Below are 24,349 nucleotides of genomic sequence, written 5' to 3'. Positions count from 1 at the left end.
AGGATCACAGACAGACAGAAGGTGTTTCGGATCTCCTCCCCATTTTCTCTTCCCATTCCCTCTTTTATTTTCTCTCTCATCATCAGTTGCGTTCGGAGAAGGAGAGAGAGAGAGAACGGAAGACGAGCAGAAGTATTCGCGACTGAGGGAGGGGGGTTCACCGAGTCCTCGCTTTCTCTCTCCATTTTTTCCTTCCCCCTCAGGGGGCTCCGAAGCGATCGTTGCTCGCAGACTTTTTGGCCGATTCCTCGAGCTCGAATTCCGATTTCCAGAACTAGATTGAGATTGGTTAGGTCTTCTTCTTTTGATTGATGCTTGATTCGCCTGGTTACTTCTTCTTCTTCTTGAATGATGGAAGGTTGGGTTTGATGATGTTCCTGTGGAAGTCTAATGGTAGCGCCTGTGTTGTGTATGTATACAAAGAAAATTATGTCAAAGAAGCAGAGGGATTAGCATTAGCCTGGCGGATATCCTTTCTGGCAGGGTGCTTGTATTTACTGATGAAGTGAAAATTGATTGATGTCGGCGAGTCTTCTTGAATGAGGATTGCTTCATAATACTAATTCAGGGATTGATGTTTGTCTACTCACACACAAACTAATATACAATCAATCAAACATGAACTATGAGTATGGGTTGTACCTTTCCATTCTGAGGAGTTTCTCCCTTGCATGAACACAGAATGTGTGACGTTTGCTGGTGGCGAAAGGAATATTAAAAAAGCGGGAGGCAAGATTATTGTGTTCGGTTGTCTGCCTAGTTCTTGGGGCATGAACTTTTGTCTTCCCAGCTCAAAGCACTCTTTGCCTTCCTCTTCAAATGATGTAAAGGAGTCAAAGTTATTTGATGACACTGTTACTTGGATATTCATATATGTTAAATTGTTTTTCCTGTATTTAGTTGCTCCCAAACATTCATGTAATAAAAGAAGTATCTTACACTCCTTTGCTAGGAGTGAATGGGGTCAACGAGGTTAACCTATGTCCAAGTATTTGCCTTTTCATCTCTGCTTTTTGGGTGATAAGCTGGTGGAATTTCGACTCTTCATTGATGGTACATCATTGTTATGCTATGCTGAATGCTGATAAGTTCCTCTGGATTAGTCAGAGCATTATGACTAGTGGCTATTAATTATACCTATGCAAGATTTTTACCTTGAAATTCGTTTTTAGGATTTCTATCTGTATAGGTGCAATTAAAAAGATGGAAATTGGTCACATCAAAATCATTCCCAGTTGGGATCAGTAGGAGGATCATTGGATCCATAAAGTTAACCCTAATTAGCAGGTTGGCCTTTAGATTTTGTTTTAGATGTACTACGGGTCACGCACGATGAGAACTGGGGCCTAATTTGGTTTCCTATGAGATTGAGTCCTAATTAAATAGACAAAGTAGGATATTTGGGACTGGGATTAGGAATCCCATTCTACTTCTGAAGCAATATTCAAAGGCCAAACCTGCTAATTAGGGCTAACTTTGGGGATTGAACTATAAGGGGATTATAAATGAGAATGAGGTGTTGCCCTCATCCTGAATTAGATTGTATGGAAGATTTAATTGGTGGTCGTGGCAAGGCTGAACATACTTTCTATACAGACTTGGGGGAATCCTTAAGCTTTCTGCTGGAGTAAGAATAACCTTTTATTGCTGGAGTTGGAAGTGGGCTCTACCTTCATAAGAGCTTGGGTTGGGGTAAATGGAAGGTCTGCTGTGCCTCCACAAACAGCAGTGCAGCACAATGCCAACACCTTTGTATGGCAACCATCTCTTCTGGCTGGGGACGGAATTCTTTTTTACGTAATAGTATATATCTCTTTACCTTGTCTATTTCTTTCATCCTCCTGTCTTCTTCTTTACACTGTTATCATCTGGATTTGCATTTGTTTTATTCTCTACTTAACTTTTGCCCTGGATTCTTCTCTAGTTAACTTTCTTTAAGAGGTACGAGAGCTTCTTCACTGATGTGCTTCTGCTGTGGTGATGCTCGTGCTTTTGTCTTCCACTTTTGAGCTTCATTCCCTCTTTTCGAAGACAACACACAGGTGTTAGTACAGAAAAAAGATTAAGTATCTATCACTTTAGACCTTAATTTTGTGTAGTCTTATGATCATTGATTCAAAGTATGGTCCAATTTCAATCATTTAGGATCAATCTTAACAACCTTTACCTTAAGGGTTAGATTTTATACATAAGGGATTGCTTCCCATATGTGTACTGATTAGATCATGAACAGTCGTTTTGTGTAGCTGTGACATGCCATCTATGTATAACTATCTAAAAAACGAATGTGCTTGCCATATCGACGTGAGAATTGGCTCTAGGCAATCTGTTGGGATGCAAGATCTCAGGCCTGGTGCTTGTGCTCCAGAATCTAGTACGTTGGAATCCTCTAGAATCTAGTATTGTGGAATCCTTGTCAGTTTCTCACCTTGTGTTTCTGGATTCTCTCCCATGATTGACCCAAATTTTTACTTCCTGTTCTCCGACTCATGTATGATACACCTTACATTTTTTTCATGTCTAGTTCATGTTACGTTTCATGATATGTCCTTTATGGGGATATTATAGTGCTTGTGCTGTTTGGAAGTTTTCAATTGGCAGGGATCCTCTTCATAGAGATACCTGTATTTGTATTGCACCTTGCTATTGTCCCTTTTGGTTCCTTTTTTGATCATATTTTCATTCTAGAGTGACAAATTTTCCGTTCTGTTAATCAAATAGTTCAAATGAAAGTTTTAATGGTGATCTAGACACAATCAAGTCATTGACTTGATTGGATAGTGACATACATGTCACTGTTATCTTATCAACAGGCTGTGACAGCAATATTGCAGCAGGCTATGCAATACGTTGACCAGACACGTGAGCTTGAGACCAAGATAGAGCTTATTAAGACACATAACTCTGTCGCTGCTCGGAAGGTGAATATGTGAAATCAAACTCTATTACTGCTTATATTCATCAGCAATCTGTTTTTATTTTGTGGTTTCTATAGCTAGTTTTGTCATGCCAGATATATGTCGAAATTGAGAGAGCACGGTTGATCAAGAAACTTGCAAAAATAAAGGAAGAACAGGGTCTTATAGCAGAAGCTACTGATTTGATGCAAGAAATCAGGGTAACTTGAATTTGACTTCTGTTGCCATGTAATTGGTTTTTCCTTGTCCGACATTCCTATGATGGGTTGGTAATGAAGGTAGAAACTTTTGGAGCAATGGCAAGGATGGAGAAAATTGCTTTATTGTTTAACAAGTACGGGTATTTTGTATTGCTTTTAGCCGTTTATGCACTATTACTATGATTGGTTTTCTGATCGATGGATTTTGCAGGTTCGTTTGTGCTTACTTCGCAGGATTATGTCTGTGCAGATATCCTTTCCAGGAAGATCAGCCCCTGAGTGTTTGATGCAGATCCTTCCAAAGAGAAGGAAAAGCCTAAAGAAGGTGAAAACATTGTGGAACAAGTGCCAGCTGATATTCCGTCACTTCTGGAGTTGAAATGGATATACTATTACTCATGATATGGTAAATTGGTGTTTTTCTTTTTCTAATGTTGTGTCCACTATCTTTTAACTAATTTGTTTTTGCCGATCAAGTGCCACCTGGTGTTCAGGTTGTGGTTCGAACGATGAACTTGTATGGCTTTATATATCTGGCACATACTCTTCTTCCTTTCTAGCTTTATCGCAAACTCTGACGTTCCAGATGTTCTTGGTAGATTTGAATTCGCATCTTAGTTTACCCCACATTTTATGTGCTTAATGATGTAGGTATAGGTAATACTCACATAACAATGATTACCTTGAGATTTGTCGATACTATAAGGCGATATATGAGATTCCATCAGTGAAGGGCAACCCAGAGCAGTGGATGCCGGTGAAGCTCTTTCCTTGTTAAGTCTTCACTGAGTTTTTCAAGGCACAGCTGTTCATTCTGTGATTTAATTAAATGCAGGTTCTAAGGAAAATCCGCCGGTACTTAATTCTATCACCACATGATCCTATGCAGTCAAGCCTTCTTAATGCCACTTTAGAGGATAAACATCTCTCAGAAATTCCCCAATTCAGGTACCATCTTTGAATTGGTCTAGGTAATTGGTTGTGCATCTTGCAATATCTCAATAATGTGCCATAGAATTTGGTCGACCATGCCTTTGATATTTTAACGCAGGTTGCTGCTGAAATAATTGGTCACGGCGGAGGTTATCCCAGGGCCTCCTCTTTAAAGTACTTTCAAAGATGAATTTGCCAATGAGAAAACATGCTAGGAGGTGCACTTGTTGAGAAGGCAGCAGAAAATCTTAGACAGGGCCGAATCATAGTCAAAAGAAGAATTTTGGCTTCACCTGGGCGAGACAAGCTACCTTTAGCTGGGAGCCTCTTCAGAGAATCATTGAACATGTAATTACAGAACTTTGTCGTTTTTCTTCTTTTCATTGGATCATCATTCCGATGTGACTCACTCTAGTTTCTGCAGAATATTATTGTCGTTTTGAAGTACTCCTTGAGGATTACCTTAAACAGATTTGCAGAGCTGTTATGCCTCAGTATCCAGGTCTGATTATATGGAACATTTGTTTATGTTCTTTATCAATGTCACTCTTTATGAATGATTGCCTAGACCCCTCATTTAACCCTGAGCAGCCTCTCTGCCTGTGATCCCTGATTGGGGTATGGTTGCTGGACTTGGATACAAGTTCCAAAATATGTGTAAAAGAGGTTTTGGTGCAATGAAAGCCGAAGGCTTGTCATGGATTTGAGAATGTTGTCTTCATAGTTTTGTTTCGTACACTTGGCTTAGTCAACTTCTGCTCATAAATTTGTTGTAGCTGTAAGTTTCATTGTCTGGCCTTGTGAAACCATTTCTTGTGCCATGGAGCCTGAAATTCTAATGCACTTTAGAAGAGTGGGAGGAGCTCTGCTATATTGCTAGAAATAGCTGAGCAAGCTTTTTCTGCTAGTATTAACACTCACCATTTCCTGTATTAGAAAATCTTTGTGGCTGAATCACTCCAGGAAAAGAGCTTTGTTTTTGGGTTCTCTTACTGCTGTTGTTAAGAGGTTTAATCAATCACATGCCTCAATTTATTAAATGAACACCATCATCTGATAGATAGGCCATATAATGATAATTATACAAGCTAGTATGATATTCTATCAGCATGACCTCTTACTTCTATATTACCATTTTAGGAAGCTGAGAAGCATCTCTCCTTAATGGTTTTTTCCGAGTCCGTGGTGGCAAAGATAGACCGGCCAATGGTAATTGTCAGTTTCCAGACGACAAAGGAAAGCAATGAGATTTTGGACTCAGAGGCAACAAATTTGGAAAAGCTGCTTGACCTTGTTGAGAAAAGTTGCCACCAAATCCCCAAGGAAACCACGGTTCGTAAGGCTGCTTTGAGAGCTTGAAGATGTTCTTAGTTGAATGAATGATCTCTCTCTCTCTCTCTCTCTCTCTCTCTCTCTCTCTCTCTCTCTCTCTCTCTCTCACCGACGAATGTTGTTTCACATTGTGGTCTGAAGTGGGGACTGAAGATATTCCTCATAGAACTCTAGCGTAGCTGTCTTAAATTTGATTGCATATTTTGCAGGGGGACCAGATCCGGGCCTTGTTTCGGAGTGAAATGATATACTGAATACACTTTCTGTATAGGAAATGTAGTTTGGTCTTTTCATCTTTCTTCTTTCTTCTTTCCCCCCTCCTTTTAATTGAAGATTTGCGGGCTTTCAGGGTCCAGAACTTGTACCAATGGAACAGGTAGCGGCACGAGATGTGCACTCATTTGAACTAAAATAAGCGCCTTGTTACAGAATTGTGTTTTGCATTACAAATATTGCCTGTGCTTGTGTTTTTCTAACATCGGGAAAACATTAGCTCTTCAGATTAAAGGCTTAATGAATGCTACTTTTCCATTTCATTTCACATTCGAAATGAGCACCTATTTCTAGGGTGCTTCATTTCGATAACATAACTGTACTTTTTATGTCCTCAAATGACGTTATTTTTCTCCAAGTTGATACTTGATATGGCGTGGACCTTGTCCTATAGATTTCCAGCTCCATCATTTTCTTTATGGAAACTGAAAAGATTGGGAAAAGCTGTGGTCACGATAACTTTCTTCACAAAGTAAATGTATTTATCATTTTATTAAAGAATGCGATCATCCAACTTACTTAGCATAAGTCAGACTAAGAAAATTAATAATTTTCAATGCACTAACCTTTCTTGTTATATGTGTCGTTCAATGCTTTGGAAATTACATCAATCATCATAAGATACACTTCAAAGTCATTCTTGAGGTCCTCATTAGCATGATCAATTATTTATGAGAAGTAAAATTTGTTTTTTCTTAAAAATTCAATTTTCGGTTTAAAGTGACCAGAAACCTTTTTTAGACCACCGCCCTCAGCGGCTGCGCTGGCTTCGAGCTTCCCTCCCCCCACGAAGGGTAGGAGTTCGAATCCCAGCCAGCGTTAGGATTCTTGGCGTGACGTCGTGGTGGTGGGTCTAGCGCTAGCGTCACCTCGGGTTTACCTCCCTATGCCTACGGGGGGTTCCCGGGTTACCAAAAAAAAAAAAAAACCGTTTTTAGTGTAATTGTCGACGCCTTATTTCAAGCGTAGGGAAAATTCGAGGTAACGCAAAAAATCAATTTTCCAGCCATTATTTGAAGATCTCTTTCCGCCACGTACATGAAAACCAATTAAAATTCTGAAAAAGAAAAAGAAAAAGAAAAAAACAACTGCTATAAAGCATTCAAAACATTTTGTTGGACAAAAATTAACGTAAGAAAAAGTTTGTGATGTTCATTGCAGTAAGGGTGGATCATATGCTTAGTGAAGAAGAACCCCATCAATTTTAGTTGATAATTTTCGGCCAATTGGAGTGGTACCAATTTGAAAACCGTCATTCGTTTTCCCATTTCTTGTTTTTTTAACGGAACCTTAAATCCCATCTTCCCTTCTTTTTATACAATTATTTTGTTTTCAATTACTTTTTCATTTTTTACTTTTCCATCCTACCTATAGTCATTTTAAAGGGCTGACATTACAATGATAGTGCAGGATAGTGCTGATTATTGAGAAGATCATGACTCCTGATGTTGCGGAGGTCAAGGACCTGGACTCAACTCTGAGAGGCACGGGCGGGATTGGGTCGACGGGGGTGTGAGGCCCGTGTGCTGGGTTTCGGCCATCAACTTTGTTCTTTAAAAGTTTATTTTCATTGGGTTTTAGGCTGTGCCTGGGATGCACGCAGGTCTGGCAGGAGGATTATCTTGGTGAGAAATTTCATCGAACTCTTGGTGCGTAAGTATCTGCTAATTGCTATGTGCTTAGCCACACTTTTGAAGTATCTCTTTGTGCTCAGCCTCTCTCCATTTAATTGTGTAATTTGGAATAAAGCCTTTCGAGTTGCTAGTTTGCTGGGTTAATCCTTCCGTCAAGTAATTAGCAGTGCCGCACGATGCCATCACCTTTGTACGGCAACCGTCCCTTCTGGCTGGGGAAGGAATTTTTTTTTTCGTCATAGCATATAGCTATTTACCTTGTGTATTTCTTTCGTCCTTCTGTCTTCTTCTTTTGCTGCCGTCATCTGGTTTTGCATTCGTTTTGTTCTCTTCTTTACTTTTTGCTCCAGATGCTTCTCTAGTTAACTTTCTCAAGAGGTACGAGAGCTTCTTCAGTGATGCGCTTCTGTTGTGGTGATGCTCGTGCTTTTGTTTTTCTACTTTTGAGCTCATTCCCCCATTCAAGATAACATACAGTTGTCAGTACCAAAATAAGGATTAAGAATCTATCATTTTAGACCTTAGTTTTCTGTATTGTCTTATGATCATCGATCAAAATAATGGCCCAATATCAATCATTTGAGATCGATCTTAACAACCTTTTCCTTAGGGTTAGATTTATACGTACTTATACTGCATGGGTTGCCTCCCATATGTGTACTGATTAGATCTTGAACTGTCATTTTGTGTAGCTGTGACATACCATCTACATATAACTATCTGGAAAACGAATCTCTTTGGCATATCTATATGGGAATTGGCTCTAGGCAATCTGTAGAGATGCAAGATCTCAGGCCTGATGCTTTTGCTCTCGAATCTAGTATGGTGGAATCCTCTCCTGTTTCTCACCTTGTGTTCTTGGATATTTTCCCATGATTGCCCCAAATTTTTAGTTCTTGTCTACTCATGTATAACTCACATTACTTTTTTTTTCATATCTAGTTCAGGATACGTTCATGATTTGTCCTTTGTGGGGATATTTAAGTGCTTGTGCTGTTTGCAAGTCTTCAATTGGCTGGGATCCTCTTGATAGAGATACCGTATTTGTATTGCATCTTGCTATTATCCTTTGTGGTTCTTTTTTGACTATATTTTCATTCTATAGTGAAAATTTTCTTAATCAAATAGTTTAACTCAGTTTTAATTGTGCTCTCGACATTGATTGGATGGTTACATACGTTTTGCTATTTTCTTATCAACAGGCTTTGACAGCAATGGTACAGCAGACTATGCAATATATTGACCAGACACATGATCTCGAGACCAGGATAGAGCTTATTAAGACACTAAACTCTGTTGCCGCCAGGAAGGTGTCTATGTGAAATCAAACTCTATTGCAGCTTATGTTCATGAGCAATCTGTTTTTATTTCATGATTTCTATAGCTAGTTTCGTTATGCAAATACATGTCGAAATTGAGAGAGCCCGGTTGATCAAGAAACTTGCAAAAATAAAGGAAGAACAGGGTCCTATAGCAGAAGCTGCTGATTTGATGCTGTAAATTGCCATAACTAGAAGTTTACTGCTGTTATCACTGATCTTGTAATTGGTTTTTCCTTGTCCAACATTCCTATGATGGGTTTGAATTGCAGGTAGAAACTTTTTGAGCACTGGCAAAGACGGAGAAACTTGCCTTTATCCTTGATTAAATGTGGGTTTTTTGTATTGCTTTTAGCTGTTTACGCACTACTACTATGATTGGTTTTCTGATCGATGGATTTTGCAGGTTCATTTGTCCTTAGATTGCCAGGATTATGTCTCTGCACAGATCCTTTCCAGGATTAGCCATTTATGCACTATTACTATGATTGGTTTTCAATCGATGGGTTTTGCAGGTTCATTTGTGCTTAAATTGCCAGGATTATGTCCATGCACAGATTTTATTAAAATGAATAAAGGCTATTTTAATCTCTTCTCTTGGTCAACTAAATAGAGCCAGATTTTAAAAATCGCTTTGCCTGCTTGCTCCTATTGGAATTTAATTCCCTTTCGAGAAGGACTTGTATGTAACACCTTTGCCGTTGCACAAACCAACCCGAATTATCATTCAATGAAAGTAATTTCCCCGTTCATATCGCCAATCTACATTTATACAATATTTCGCAAGTACGAGAATATATTATAATGCAAGTTAATTAGCATTTATTAAGAATTTAATCAACTTGAGGTCTTATTTGGGTAAACAGTCTTATGGGAAGAAAGCAAGGCCGCCCTATATTCCATCCTACCATACTTATGCTTCGATTTTCCAGCGGTACTGCCTTAATGCTTTATTTGGGAAGTAGGGGAAGAGGAGGAAAATGAAGTAAATTTTTGTAACTTTTGTGAGATGAAGTGGGAGGAAAATTCAAAATTTTTCTCTCCTCCTTTCCTTCATGTACCCAAGCAAAGCAGCTTTTCCTTTATCACGGCGATGCAGGCTTGCTAAATAGACCACAAGCATAGGGCAATTTATGCGTCATTGCGAGCATAGGGGTCATCATCAATTGGAATAAACTAAACATTAATTTCATTCATCAAATGTATGGAACTTCACTTGACGTCCAATTCATGTGCATCGGCCATTATCCACAAGATGCTCCGATGAGCAATTGATGTGTCAGTTTATGTGGCAAAACATGCCATGGAGGCAAACATGTGAAGTTGGTCCTTGAAAGGCTGAGGTGTTGCGCGACCTACCAAATCCAGATACTATCTGTTTCCCTCGTCCTCCAACTTGTGCTGTCCATTTTTTTTTTCAAGAGAAGAAGGATCTGACGGCACAAAGGCGATTATAGACCAATCAATGGACTAGTTTAAGAAAGAAAGGGATTCAACCACACACACAGCTTGCTTTGAAACTAAGAGGAATAATAAGGAGAGGTGGTACCGATGGCCATGTGAGCTTCAAGTTTCCAATTAGTGCATATTTAAAGTGCTTGGCCTTTTGGGCCTGGACTTTTCTATTTTTTCGTGGATTATCTTTTTGCAGGTTTGAGCCGACAGTTTTTGTATTCTCGTGAACGTTGGAGAATCATCATATTCAGTCCCCACATTCATAAAGCGGAGTAATGGGAGCACATGGTGGATGAGGTGACGAGAGTTTCAAGGAAGCTCCATCGAAAACCCGTGGGAAATTTCTTGCATCTTATGGGAGCAAATTCATGGTCACTTCATGACCCTTTCTGGTATGATTTGCCAAGTGATTTTCGTGGACAATGTCATGAAATTGAAACTGAAACCAGCTGAATGTGTAACATTTGAAAAAACGTAGCACCTAAATAGATCTGCCATCTTCCAAACGAAGCCAAACATTCATTTTGTCATTTAAATGGGCAACGCAAGAAAATAATTTCGCTAGCGGGGTTTACACACGACGACATACATGCAATTTAACAACCGATGTTTAGGCAATGACCCATATTCGATTTTTACTTTTAGCAAGCATTTCCATTCCATATATAAAGTGATATTCTACTTGTTCATGTAAACATCTATCTAGATATAGTTGCAATTTCTTTACGTAAAAATCCTCTTATGAAAATCTCAAAAGTCCATCCTAACCGTCTAATATGGGACTAGTTGCGAACAAATTCTCAGAATGGATCGACCGACAAATGAATAAAGTTTAGCCTGACATTTATCAAAGTGAATAAATGAAAGGTCGGCCAGCTACAAGTGAGAGCTACAAACAGTCTAGCATAAATTATGTCTGGCACGGATTTTTCATAGGAGCGGAACGGGTTTCAATTATAGGTACAGGTAAGAGCAGATGCTCCAAATGCATTTGTCCAAGTCTTTAATTTATTTGACCCAAAAAAAAAAGTCTTTAATTTAGCTTTGGAAATGTTCATGTTGATCCTCCACGACCTCTACCGAAATTCACTACTAAATTCCATAGATTCGCTGCTCAGTCTCACCAATTCCCCAAACTCCTTGCCCAGCTTGTGCTTCACCTCACATTCCCCTTCCGTTTTAGCATGCAGCAACGTTATCGTGGTTTCATGCTCGCTTCACCTTCCCATTACAATTCCCCGAAGATTCCATTTATTAATGGAAAAGCAAGTCAAGCCGTACTGGAACTCCAATTTCAATCAAAGCACCAGCGTAGGTTGCACGCAGTGGCACCTTCCGCTTAATGCTGACGAAATTACGCGTGCAATAACTCAGCATATTTCAAGCAGTCGGCATCGTTCAAGCGCGCACAGTTGAAAAAGCAAAGACTTTTCTGTTTTTTTTGGTTCGTAGAAAAAGCAAGGGCTCGGAGCATCTTTATTGCAAGTTGGTTTTCTTTTCTACTTTTTTGTTAAAAGGAAAAGCAAGTCAAGTCAAGAAGCCCTTGCATAGCTTCCCCGCAACTTCCGCATAATGCTGCGAATATTACGCGTGCAATAACTCAGCATTCTTTAAGCAGTCGGCAAACATCATTGTTCAAGCACGCACAGTAGAGAGTGTTGTGTGTTGCTAATCCAACGTCCAAGGCTGAGGATCGGGTTGTATTGTTTGAACATTCCTCAGGTGGTCGACGACTCCTCGCCCTTCTCCGTTTCCTGCTTTGATTGCTCCTTTTTTTCTGATGAGTTGTCTGAGAGTTTCTATTGTTGTTTCAATTTGATCTGAGTTTGAGTCCTGCAAAACATTTTTGCTATTCCCAGATCTGGGAATCCATATTTCTCTCCTGTTTCCTTCTCCATCAATCTCTTTTACCATTCTCTCAAGATGAAAAGACAAAAACCCACTCCTTCAGAAGATCCGATCTATGAGGCGTCTTCCTCATGGACCACTCCACACATAGGTGATTATGAAGGCGGAACCAAAAGGCCAAAGGGAAATGATTACGAAGTTTTCTTGAGTTTCAGAGGAGAAGACACTCGCAAAAGCTTCACTGATTATCTTTATACTAGCCTTATCAGTGCAGGAATTCATGTATTCAGAGATGACAATGAGCTCCGTGTTGGTGAGGAGATTGGTCCGGAGCTTCTCTGCAACATTACACAGTCCACGATCTCGATCCCGATTATCTCTGAGAACTACGCTTCTAGCAAATGGTGCCTTTGTGAGCTGGTTCAAATGTTGAAGTGCAAGAGAAGCATAGGGCAAATAGTGTTGCCCATATTTTACAAAGTGCAACCCTCACATCTTAAAAGGGGCTTGGGAGATGCTATTGTTGCCCATAAAGAGAATTTGGACGAAATGGGTGTAAAGGAATGGGAAGAAGCGCTCAAAGAAATCAAATCCTTGAAAGGATGGGAATCGGAGAAAATTGAAAATGGGTACATTAATATCCACTAAATTGTTGTTTATTTTTCATAGATAGATCTTCCTTGAGAAAGAATATACATATTGCCTCCTATGCTGAAATTCATCGTTATTTGATAGGCACGAAGGAGCATTGGTCAGAATTGTTGTCACAAAAGTTATGAGCGAGTTAAAAAGAACTTTTCAGCTAACTGTTCCCCAACAATTGGTTGGAATTGACGATCGTATCGATGACATTATGAGCTGGATAGATGATAAATTTAATGATACAAAGATTATCGGACTTTATGGAATGGGCGGCATCGGTAAGACGACTCTTGCAAAGGTGTTGTACAACAAACTCTCTCGTCATTTTGAGTATCGTAGCTTCGTGGCAAATATTCGAGAAAAATCTCAGCGCCAGGGTATTGAATGCATACAGGGCAAACTAATTTCTGATATAATCAGAAGTTCATGTCATGTGTCTAATGTTGATGAGGGAATAGGTGTCATCAAATCTCGATTTACAAGTAAGAAAGTCCTAGTTCTTCTCGATGATATTGATGATAATGCTCACTTGAATGCTTTGGTCGACGATGGTAGTTGGTTTGGAGCAGGAAGTATAGTCATCATTACAACCAGAGACAAGAGCATTCTCGATGATGCTAAGACAGGCTACAAATACCCACTCAATGAGTTGTCTAAGGATCAATCATTGATTTTGTTTAGTAGACATGCATTTCGAAAGGATTTTCCTCATAGTGATTATGGGGTCATCTCTCGTGATGTCGTATCTACTACTGGAGGGCTTCCATTAGCTCTTGAAGTTGTAGGTTCATTTTTATGTGGAAAGAAAAGAGAAGTATGGATAGATACATTAAAAAAATTAAAGAAAATGCCTGACAACAAAGTGCAAGAGACATTGATGATAAGTTACGAAGCATTAGATCATGAGCAGAAACAGATATTTTTGGATATTGCATGCTTTTTCATTGGATCATGTAAACAAAATCCAACTTACATGTGGGATGCCTGTGATTTTTTTCCGGAGAGGGGGATTGAAGTATTGAGTCTTATGTCCCTAATTAAAGTTGACAAAGACGGCAAGTTCATGATGCATGATCAACTGAGAGATCTTGGAAGGGAAATTGTTCGTCTAGAAAATCCAAATAAGCCACAAGACCGTAGCAGATTGTGGATCTATGAGGCAAACCCAGATGTACTTGACAACAGCAAGGTAAGAGTTGTTTCTACTTGCCTTAGTCAATGAATATGGGTCCGTTTCCCCTTTCTTGTTTGAGATAAAAATAATTGTTAGTCTTGAGTCCCCAAATCTTGCTGCTTCTACCACAAAAGAGCTCTTTTGGTTAATTGTTGTTTTTGCCTGATTCTAGAACATAATTGAGGAGTAATTTCTTGGTTATGGACGATTGATATATATCTTTACCTGGTAGTAGGATACTCTCCTTTTGGTAACTTCAATGCAACAACAAAACTACAAGACAAAGTACTTTTAGAGAAAACCTGACATTTATAGATTGTTCCGGCAATACTTTTCCAACATATCTGTTTAATGCAATTTGATGTTTGGATTCGTCTTTTGGTTTCTTGATAGGGCTTTTCTTTCTTTTTAATTTTACTTAGTATTGACTTCTTATGAGTTGTTTTAGTACGATAAGTGAGATCTCCATTCGATTGTCACGATTTAGCTATCTTGGTTCCTGTATTTTTTTAGTGGGGTTAAGTGTATTCCCTAGGTATTATTGGTTGTACAATTTAGTCCCCCATCTATTTTTGTATTTGCTCAATATAATCCTCCAACTTTCACTTTTTTGTGCAATCGAGTCGTTTGTGGTCAATCGTTAGTTGACACCATCAATTTATTGACATGGCATTTGTATTTATTTATGATATATGAGCAACCATGTAATATAACCCTTTAAACATATATTATTTTTGTTGTACAGACTTTTCATAATAGTGGATAGTTTCTTTCTATGAATCTGCTAATACATTTTATTTTTGTGATGATGGATGATTTTTCTATTAATCTCCCAATATTCTCTTTTCTAGCAAAACAATATCTCCCGATATTCTTTTTGTACGATGTTATAATAAATTTTTGTTTATTGTTCAACTCTTAGTGACCATTTTATTTAGCAAAAAATTAGTTAGCATTTATATCATCATCTTATTTTTGTGAAAGGAAAACTACTTCGGGGTAAATGTGACATGGGTCAACTAGTTTGGGATTCCTTGTGACATGAAAATTAGTGAGGGGTAAATGTGGAACAAGCCTAGTAGTTCGGGATTTTTGGTATTATTAACTGATGTAAATGTGGTTTTTAATTTTGTGTGATGATTAATTTTCATTATTAGCATGAAAGTTAAAAGGTAATCCACTAAAAGCAATTATAATATGTGGATGATTTGTACAAGCATCAAACAAGCATGTGCAAATGTCATAAGTATCGTTAATAAAGAAAAACTAAATATAAACATTGGGATGCAAAACAAAATGAAATAACAAGACTATTGAAAAAAAATGCTACCAATGCTTTCCAGAGAGCATATTTTTCCACGAAGGAAAATGTAATCAACTGAATAGAACACTACTCAAAAGTGCAAAAAAAAAGGTATTTATGAAGTTGTTGACAAAAATACAATAAATATACAAAAAAAAACTTATAATGTAAAAAGAAGTAGCGTCTCATCTGAAGGAATACAAGTTTGAAGGAAACGTTGAAACCACCAGACAAATCCGTATTATTGACTCTCATGATTTGCGCTCAAGGTGCAATTCATTACCTAAAGCAAAAAACAAATTTGAGTTCCTAAAATATTGGGTTACAACAAAAGAAAAAAGTAAAAGACTAGAGTTCCTTAAGAATACAATTGTATCGATCTTCATGTCCAATCTGTTCATACGGAAGATCTCATTAATCTATGGGAAAATTGATCAAATTTAGATGACTACTACTACATTGTAACAAAATCAACACGACAACAAAAAGATAGTGTCAAACATCTATAGTAATAAGAAGAAAGTAAGAATCATGTATAGAACATTCGATATTATTCCTTCCACATACAATGCAAAATTCTCAGCAAAGAAACACATGATAAGAAAGGAACGTAAAACACACGCGTACCTCTTGCGATGACATTCGCATTTTCATTTTGATATTTAGAATTGCAAGCATATTATACCAGAAAGAATGGGGGCATTCTACAATTTGGATTCTTTAATTTTGATACATGTTTTGATGGCAAGTTTGATGGATGCATTTGGACTGTTAGAGTCATATTGGTTCACAAATACATGATAGGAGTAAATGTAGTGTTATTTCACAAATAAATGGCATGAATTTTCATAGATATATTTGAATTAGTGTATGCATGAAGAGAGGCCTTCTATTGTAATTGCAAATGGATGCAAATTTTGGGAATTCAGAAGGTGCAAATTGCGAAGGGCATAATTGGAAGAGGAAAACTTCCGGAACAACCGCTTGAGCTTCTCATCTTTACATAGATTAGATAAATAGTATGTGACCACAACGTGTCATTTCACAAAATTTAAAGGAGAAGCCTACGCCATGATAGTATGACAGCAAATTGAAATCAGTGCATTTTGTTTTACATCAGTTGATCTCATCTCATCATTTAAAACTTATGGTCCACAATGTTTCGAAGTTGCAGGGCACTAGAAAGATTGAGGCACTTTCTCTTGGCAAATGTGGTGAGGGAAGAAGATACACAGCTAAACAATTTAAAAAAATGACCAACTTGAGGTTCCTTCTAGCGGATGATGTGAATTTCATCGGAGATTTTCAAAATTTATTTTCTAAATTAAGATGGCTTCAGTGGGCAGGTTGTCCCTCAGATTTTACTGCGACCAACTTTCATCCGAAGAAATTAGTTGTACTCGATCTGTCAGATAGTGCAATTTCAGAGGACCGGAAAGGATGGGTTCCACTCAAGGTAAGATGTAAAGAAGGCATTGAAGTATTTTCAATATAATTTTTTTTCCTTGTACGTATAACATTTGAAAATTGATTTTCATAATTAGACTAGTCGTTTCTCTTTAATCTCATACTATTGAAGGAATACATGGCGCCCAATGAATGCATCTCTCTTCCATTTGAATTTGTCATCTGTTATTTGATAATAAAAGTTGCTTCTATTTAATTAGCAAACATTTCCTTTGAAATGTTATTCAGAAATATGTGTAGTCGGCACTTGTATATCCCCAACATTCTTTTGCAATTGATATGCTTAAAAAATATTTATATGTTGGCATAGCCAAACACTACTAAAAACGACATTTAAAATTATAGGGAAAATTTCAATTTGGTACCCAAAGTGGAGTCATTTTCTCAAAAAGGGATCCAAAGTGAACAAAGTGTTAAATAAGGGCTTGAAGTGCCCAATCAGTCTCAAAATAGGGGCCCGAAGTGCCCAATTAATCTCAAGTAAAGGCCTAGGTTCGCCAACCGACGAGCACGTCACTGTTCCGGCGATCGGAATAGGGGCAATTTCGTCTTTTACATTTTTTTTTTCTCTTTTCCCTCCACCGGCCATAGCCGGGGCCGGCAGAGGTGGCCGGCCTCAAGCAGAGGCCACCCTCGCCGGCGTCGGGCGAGGGCCGCCCTCGCCTGGGCTGGGTGGGCGAGTCGCCCTCGCCGGATCTGACGAGGGTCGCCCTCGCCCGCCCAGCCCAAGCGAGGGTGGCCCTTGCCGGCATCTGGCAAGGGTCGACCCTGGGTTTCCCTCGCCGGCGTCAAGCGACCCTCGCCCGACCCTCGTCGACGTCGGGCGAGGCCAGCCACTTCCACCGGCCCCGGCTATGGCCAACAGAGGGAAAAGAGAAAAAAAAAAAAGAAGAAGAAAAGGAAAAGGAAAAGAGAAAAAAAAAGAGAAAGAAAGTAAAAGATGAAATTGCCCTATTCTGATCGCCGGAACAGTGACGTACTCGCCGGCCAGTGAGCATTTGACCGGCCGACAAACCTAGGCCCTTACTTGAGATTAATTGGGCACTTCGGGCTTCTATTTGAGACTGATTGGGCACTTCATGCCCTTATTTGACACTTTGTCCACTTTGGACCCCTTTTTGAGAAAATGACCCCACATTGGGTATCAAATTGAAATTTTCCCAAAATTATATAAGACAACCGTGAAGGATTTGGGGAGCATGGGTATTTTTTGAGGAATTCTAAAAAGTCAAAACATAAGGAGTAGTCGAAAATCACAAGCTGCAACAGTCCAATGACATTGAGGTAACATTTCTTTTTTTCAGATGGCAACCAAGCTCAAAGTTCTCAACCTCGACAATTGTCTATCACTGAAAAGAACTCCCGACTTGTCTGCTTTCGAAAGCTTGGAGATTTTGATTCTTAGAGATTGTCCAAATCTAGAAGAGATTCATCCTTCTATTGGGGACATTAAGACCCTCGTTTCCTTGGATGTCTCTTGGTGTACAAGACTCAAGAACCTACCGGTAGGAGTAGGTAGAATGGTAAAATTGAGGGAGCTTCGCATAAATGACACTAATATACAAGAGATTCCTATTTCGAGAGGTTGTTTGATAGAGCTGAAAACTCTATGTGTCGGATGTTGTAAACGACTTTCTCAACTTCCTAAATCTATGGACTCCCTTGTCTCATTAACTCTATTGGACTTATCTGATTCAGCAATTGAAGAATTACCTGAATCCATTTGTTCCATGAAGAAGCTCAAGACTTTGAATGCCTCTGAATGTAACCTGTTAGCTCGCATACCTAGCTCCATAGGCAATCTAGCATCCCTACAAAGCTTGTTCTTACATGACTGCTCCTCATTGACAGAGATCCCCGACTCGATTGGAAAATTGACATCATTGACTAAGCTGAACTTAGAATACACATCAATTACGAAATTACCTAAAACCATTGGGAATATGCCAAATTTGAGGAACTTGAAAATTAGTGAAAGTGACATAACGGAATTGCCTGATGCCATCGGGAAGTTGGCAAAGCTCCGAAAGTTGGAAGCTGATGGATGCAGAAAGCTAGAACGACTACCTAGTAATATATGTGAATTGGTTTCGTTGGAGGAGCTTTCTTTAGGACAATCTGGCATTTCGAGCTTGCCAGAAAGCATTTCTAAGCTCTCTTCTCTCCGGGAGCTAGATGTTGGATATTGTGAAAACCTCCGAGAATTACCAGAACTGCCCTCTGGGTTAACAGATCTAAGGATCACCTGCCAGAGTCCGCCGTTGCCCCATCTTTCCCAGCTAACCCGTCTCACGAAACTCAATCTTTGTCATTGCCCCTGGCTTGAACGTGTCCCAGAGCTTCCCATTGGACTATCGCAGCTTCATATTAATGGTTGCGGAAAATTGAAAGAGTTCACAAATTTGTCAAACTTGAAGCACTTATCAAAGTTGAGTCTCGACAAGTGCTTTGATCTCGTAGAAGTCATCGGCGTGGAAGGTTCACATTGCCTATCCAACTTACCCGCAGGGCAATGCCCTAAGATATCTAGGGTTGATGGGATTGAAGATTCTTCCAAGCTGATGAGCCCAAAGGCATCTCAGCTCGATGGATTGTTGGATCTTTCCGATTCAAAGATTCTGCAGAGAATGGACGCCGCAGCAAGTTGCACGAATTCAGTTGAAATCCAAGACCTTGGTGAATCAAAATCCTCTCAAGTGTCGGATATCCTTAAGTGCACGTCTGCCGAACAATTGCTAGACTTTTCCAGTTTTAAATACCTGAGAAGCCTTTTTGTTTGCTGTTGCAATAGTGTAACTGAAATTCAAGGCCTCGATGGATCGGAATCGTTGATAGATTTGAAAATTATATATTGCCGTTCCCTCAAATCAGTGGACCTTTCGAATTTAAAGAATCTGCGGCATTTTTATTCTGGGGGTAGCGAAAATTTAGTTGAAATTCGAGGGCTCGAGGGATTAGGACCCGTGGGAGTTTTCGAGATTTCTGGAAGCCCGTCTCTTAGACAATCACCGGACCTGTTGCGTTTAATTAATTCGCGACGGAGGTGATGGGAGGATCCGCTGAAGTGGAGGTGGGAGGTCGGAGGGAGATCGTCTGGGCCAGTGGGGGGGAGGATCACAGACAGACAGAAGGTGTTTCGGATCTCCTCCCCATTTTCTCTTCCCACCATTCCCTCTTTTATTTTCTCTTTTTTTTATTCCCCTCAACTTTTTTGTTTACTTAACCGTTTCGTTTTCTCTCTCATCAGTGCGCTCGAAGAGGAGAAACAAACAGAAGAGGAGGACAAGTTTTCGCGAGGGAGGGGGTTCACCGAGTCCCGCGCTTTCTCTCTCCTGTTTTTCCTTCCCCCAAGGGGGGCTTCCAAATCGATGGTGCTCGCAGACCATTTTTGCCAAATTTCTGAAGGCTCGCCTTCCGATTTCTAGGAGCGGATCCAGATGGTTAGTCCTTTTCCTTTTGATCGAATCGTCCTTTTACTGGCAATTGTCCAATTTCTGATGCTTGATTCGCCTGCCTGTTTACTTCTTCTCCTTCTTCTTTTTCCTCTAATGAAGGAAAGGTTGGGGTTCGATGATGTTCCTGTGGAAGTCTGATGGTTGCGCCTGTGTTATGTATGTATACAAAAGTAAAATATGTCAAAAAAGCAAAGGGATTAGCCCTGGCGATATCTTTTCTGGCAGGCCTCTTGAATTTGCACTTACTTATGAAGTGAAAATTGATTGATATCGGGCGAGCCTTCATCACCTCAGTAGTAAACAACTTGAGTTTCCGCCATAACCATTTGGCGTTGGAGGAGACAGCAAACTCAATAGGTAGAAGTTGTCGAGAGGTTACCTGGTGAAGAATATACCTTTGGAATTGAAGTAAAACGTGTGTGATGAACAAAGGGAAAAGGCACAATTTTTAAGGTTAAGTAGTTTTATCTTTTGTTTCATCGTCTTTTTCAGGGTTTAGTGAAGTCAGTAAGTAGTATAGGGATAGATTCTCTTTGTTTTAGATGGATAGGTATTTCCTTGGTGCCTTGCTTAATATGCCTTTTATGTAACAAAGAAACCGGGGAGAAAAGAAATTGAGATTGGGTGCCTGAGGAGTAATTCATAATAATACTAATTCAGGGATTGGTGTTCGTCCACCCACTGACAAACTAATGTACAATCGATTAAAGATGAATTATGAGTATGGGTTGCACCTCTCCATTCCAATAACTGTTCTCCGTAGCATGAACACAGCATGTGTTATGTTTGCTGGTGGTGAAAGGAATATTAAAAAAGCAGGAGGCAAGATTATTGTGTTCAGTCGTCTACCTAGCTCTTGGGGCATGAACTTTTGTCTTCCCAGCTCAAAACACTCTTTGCCTTCCTCTTCAAACGATTTAAAGGAGTCAAAGTTATTTGATGACACTGATACTTGGATATTCATACATGTTAAGTTGTTTTTCCTGTATTTAGTTGCTCCCAAACATTCATGTAATAAAAGAAGTGTCGTACACTCCCTTGTTAGGAGCGAATGGGGTCGTCGAGGTTAACCTATGTCCAAGTATTTGCCTTTTCATCTCTGATTTTTGGGTGATAAGCTGGTGGAATTTTCACTCTTTATTGATGGTACATCATCATTGTTATGCTATGCTGAATGCTGATAAGTTCCTCTAGATTAGTCAGAGCATTATGACTAGTGGCTAATAATTATACCTATAGAAGATTTTTACCTTGAAAATCGTTTTTAGGAAAGCTATCCGTGTTGGATGCAATTAAAAAGATGGAAGCTGGTTCCATTGAAATCATTCCCAGTTGGGATCAGGAGTAGGATCATTGGAGATGTAGAATGGAATTCCTAATCCCAGTCCCAAATATCATACTTTGCCTATTTAATTAGGACTCAACCTCATAGTAAATGAAATTAGGCCCCAATTCTCATTGTCCATGACCCATTGTGAGTCTAAAACAATATCTAAAGGCCAAACCTGCTAATTAGGGCCAACTTTGGGGATTGAACTTTGAGGGGGTTATAAATGAGAAAGAGGTGCTGCCTTCTTCCTGAATTAGATTGAATGGAAGATTTAATTGGTGGTTGTGGCAACGCTGAAGATACTTTCTACACAGACTTGGGTGAATCCATAAGCCTTTCGCTGGAGTAAGAATAACTTTTTATTGCTGGAGTTGGAAGTGGGCTCTATCTTCATGAGAGCTTGGGTTGGGGTAATGGAAGGTCTTATGTGCCTCCACAAACAGCAGTGCAGCACAATGCCAACAACTTTGTGCGGCAACCATCTCTTCTGGCTGGGGACGGAATTTTTTTTTACGTCATAGCATATAGGTCTTTACCCTGTTTATTTCTTTCATCCTCGTGTCTTCTTCTTTTCACTGCCGTCATCTGGTTTTGCGATTGTTTCATTCTCTTCTTTACTTTTGCCCCAGATGCTTCTCTAGTTAACTTTCTTTAAGAGGTAGGAGAGCTTCTTCAGTGATGTGCTTCTGCTGTGGTGATGCTCCTGCTTTTGTCTTCTACTTTTGAGATTCATTCCCTCTTTTCAATTATAACACACAGGTGTTAGTACAGAAAAAAGATCAAGAATCTATCATTTAGACCTTAATTTTCTGTAGTCTTATGATCATTGATTCAAAGTATGGTCCAATTTCAATCATTTAGGATCAATCTTAACAACCTTTAGGTTAGATTTTATACTGCAGGGATTGCCTCCCATATGTGTACTGATTAGATAATGAACAGTCGTTTTATGTAGCTGTGACATGCCATTTATGTATAACTATCGAGGTGGGAATGTGCTTGCCATATCGACGTGGGAATTGGCTCTAGGCAATCTGTTGGGATGCAAGATCTCAGGCCTGGTGCTTGTGCTTTAGAATCTAGTATGGTGGAATCATCTAGAATCTAGTATTGTGGAATCCTTGTCAGTTTCCCACCTTGTGTTTCTGGATTCTCTCCCATGATTGACCCAAATTTTTACTTCCTGTTCTCCTACTCATGTTTGATACACATCACATTTTTTTCATGTCTAGTTCATGTTACGTTTCATGATACGTCCTTTATGGGGATATTATACTGCTTGTGCTGTTTTCAAGTTTTCAATTGGTAGGGATACTCTTCATAGAGATACATGTAATTGTATTGCACCTTGCTATTGTCCCTTTTTGTTCCTTTATTGACCATATTTTCATCCTAGAGTGACAAATTTTCCATGCTATTAATCGAATAGTTCAAATCAAAGTTTTAATTGTGATCTAGATGTGATAAAGTCATTCACTCGATTGGATGGTGACCAACATGTTGCTGTTTTCTTATCAACAGGCTGTGATAGCAATGGTGCAGCAGGCTATGCAATATGTTGACCAGACAACTGATCTTGAGACCAAGATAGGGCTTATTAAGACGCTTAACTCTGTTGCTGCTGGGAAGGTGAATATGTGTAATCAAACTCTATTTCAGCTTATATTCATTGGCAATCTGTTTTTGTTTCATGGTTTCTATAGCTAGTTTTGTCATGCCAGATATATGTCGAAATTGAGGTTGATCAAGAAACTTGCAAAAATAAAGGAAGAACAGGATCTTATAGCAGAAGCTACTGATTTGATGCAAGAAATCGGGGTAACTTGAATTTGACTTCTGTTGTCATGTAATTGGTTTTTCCTTGTCCAACATTCCTGTGATGGGTTTGAAGTGCAGGTAGAAAGTTTTGGAGCAACGGCAAAGACAGAGAAGATTGCCTTGATTTTTTAACAAGTACGGGTTTTTGTATTGCTTTTAGCCGTTTATGCACTATTACTATGATTGGTTTTCTGATCGATGGATTTTGCAGGTTCGTCTGTGCATAGATTGCCAGGATTATGTCTGTGCACATATCTTTTCCAGGAAGATCAGCCCCTGAGTGTTTGATGCAGATCCTTCTAAAGGGAAGAAAAAGCCTAAAGAAGGTGAAAACGTTGTGGAACAAGCGCCAGCTGATATTCCGTCTCTTCTGGAGTTGAAACGGATATACTATGACTCATGATAAGGTAAATTGGTGTGTTGCTTTTTCTGATGTTGTGTCTACTATCTTTTAGCTAATTTGTTTTTGCCGATCATGTACAATGAAACTTTATGGCTCTATATATCTGGCACATACTCTTCTTCCTTTCTAGCTTTATCGCAAACTCTGACGTTCCAGATGTACTCGATGGATTTGAACTCGCATCTTAGTATACCTCGCATTTATGTGGTTAACGACGTAGGTATTACTCACATAACAATGACTACCTTGAGATTTGTCGATACTATAAGGCGATATATGAGATTCCATCAGTGAAGGGCAACCCAGAGCAGTGGATACCGGTGAAGCTCTTTCCTTGTCAAGTCTTCACTGAGTTTTTCAAGGCACAGCTGTTCATTCTGTGATTTAATTGAATGCAGGTTCTAAGGCACATGAACCCATGCAGTCAAGCCTTCTTACTGCCACTTTAGAGGATAAACATCTCTCAGAAATTTCCCAATTCAGGTACCATCTTTGAATTGTTCTTGGTAATTGGTTGTACATCTTGCAATATCTCAATAATGTGCCATGGAATTTGGTCAACCATGCCTTTGATATTTTAACGCAGGTTGCTGCTGAAACAATTGGTCGCGATGGAGGTCATCCGATGGACTCCTCTTTAAAGTACTTTCAAAGATGAATTTGAGAATGAGAAAACATGCTAGGAGGTGCACATGTTGAGAAGGCAGCAGAAAATCTTAGACAGGGCCCAATCATAGTCAACAGAAGAATTTTGGCTTCTCCTGGGCGATACAAGCTACCTTTAGCTAGGAGCCTCTTCAGAGAATCATCGAACATGTAATTACAGAACTTGTCATTTTTCTTCT

At 39.3% G+C, this 24,349-nt stretch overlaps 1 protein-coding gene and 1 pseudogene across 1 annotated transcript; both read left to right on the top strand.

The window, feature by feature from the left end:
- The first annotated feature begins 77 nt into the window (after positions 1-77).
- Positions 78-23,964, top strand: LOC130136241 (26S proteasome non-ATPase regulatory subunit 12 homolog A-like; annotated as a pseudogene).
- LOC115669476 (disease resistance protein RUN1-like) lies at positions 11,521-19,553 on the top strand. The gene is made up of 4 exons (XM_056306407.1): positions 11,521-12,541; positions 12,648-13,743; positions 16,206-16,487; positions 17,803-19,553. The coding sequence occupies exons 1-4, from the start codon at positions 11,988-11,990 to the stop codon at positions 19,543-19,545; spliced, it is 3,675 nt and encodes a 1,224-aa protein (XP_056162382.1). The 5' UTR covers positions 11,521-11,987; the 3' UTR covers positions 19,546-19,553.
- Positions 23,965-24,349: the final 385 nt, after the last annotated feature.

Source organism: Syzygium oleosum, unplaced genomic scaffold, assembly GCF_021117445.2.
Source record: "Syzygium oleosum isolate NSW1041296 unplaced genomic scaffold, Sole_v2.1 Sole_v2.44, whole genome shotgun sequence".
Classification (NCBI taxonomy): domain Eukaryota; kingdom Viridiplantae; phylum Streptophyta; class Magnoliopsida; order Myrtales; family Myrtaceae; genus Syzygium; species Syzygium oleosum.
Note: the sequence above shows the minus strand (reverse complement) of the source record. Positions and strands in the feature narration are given on the sequence as shown.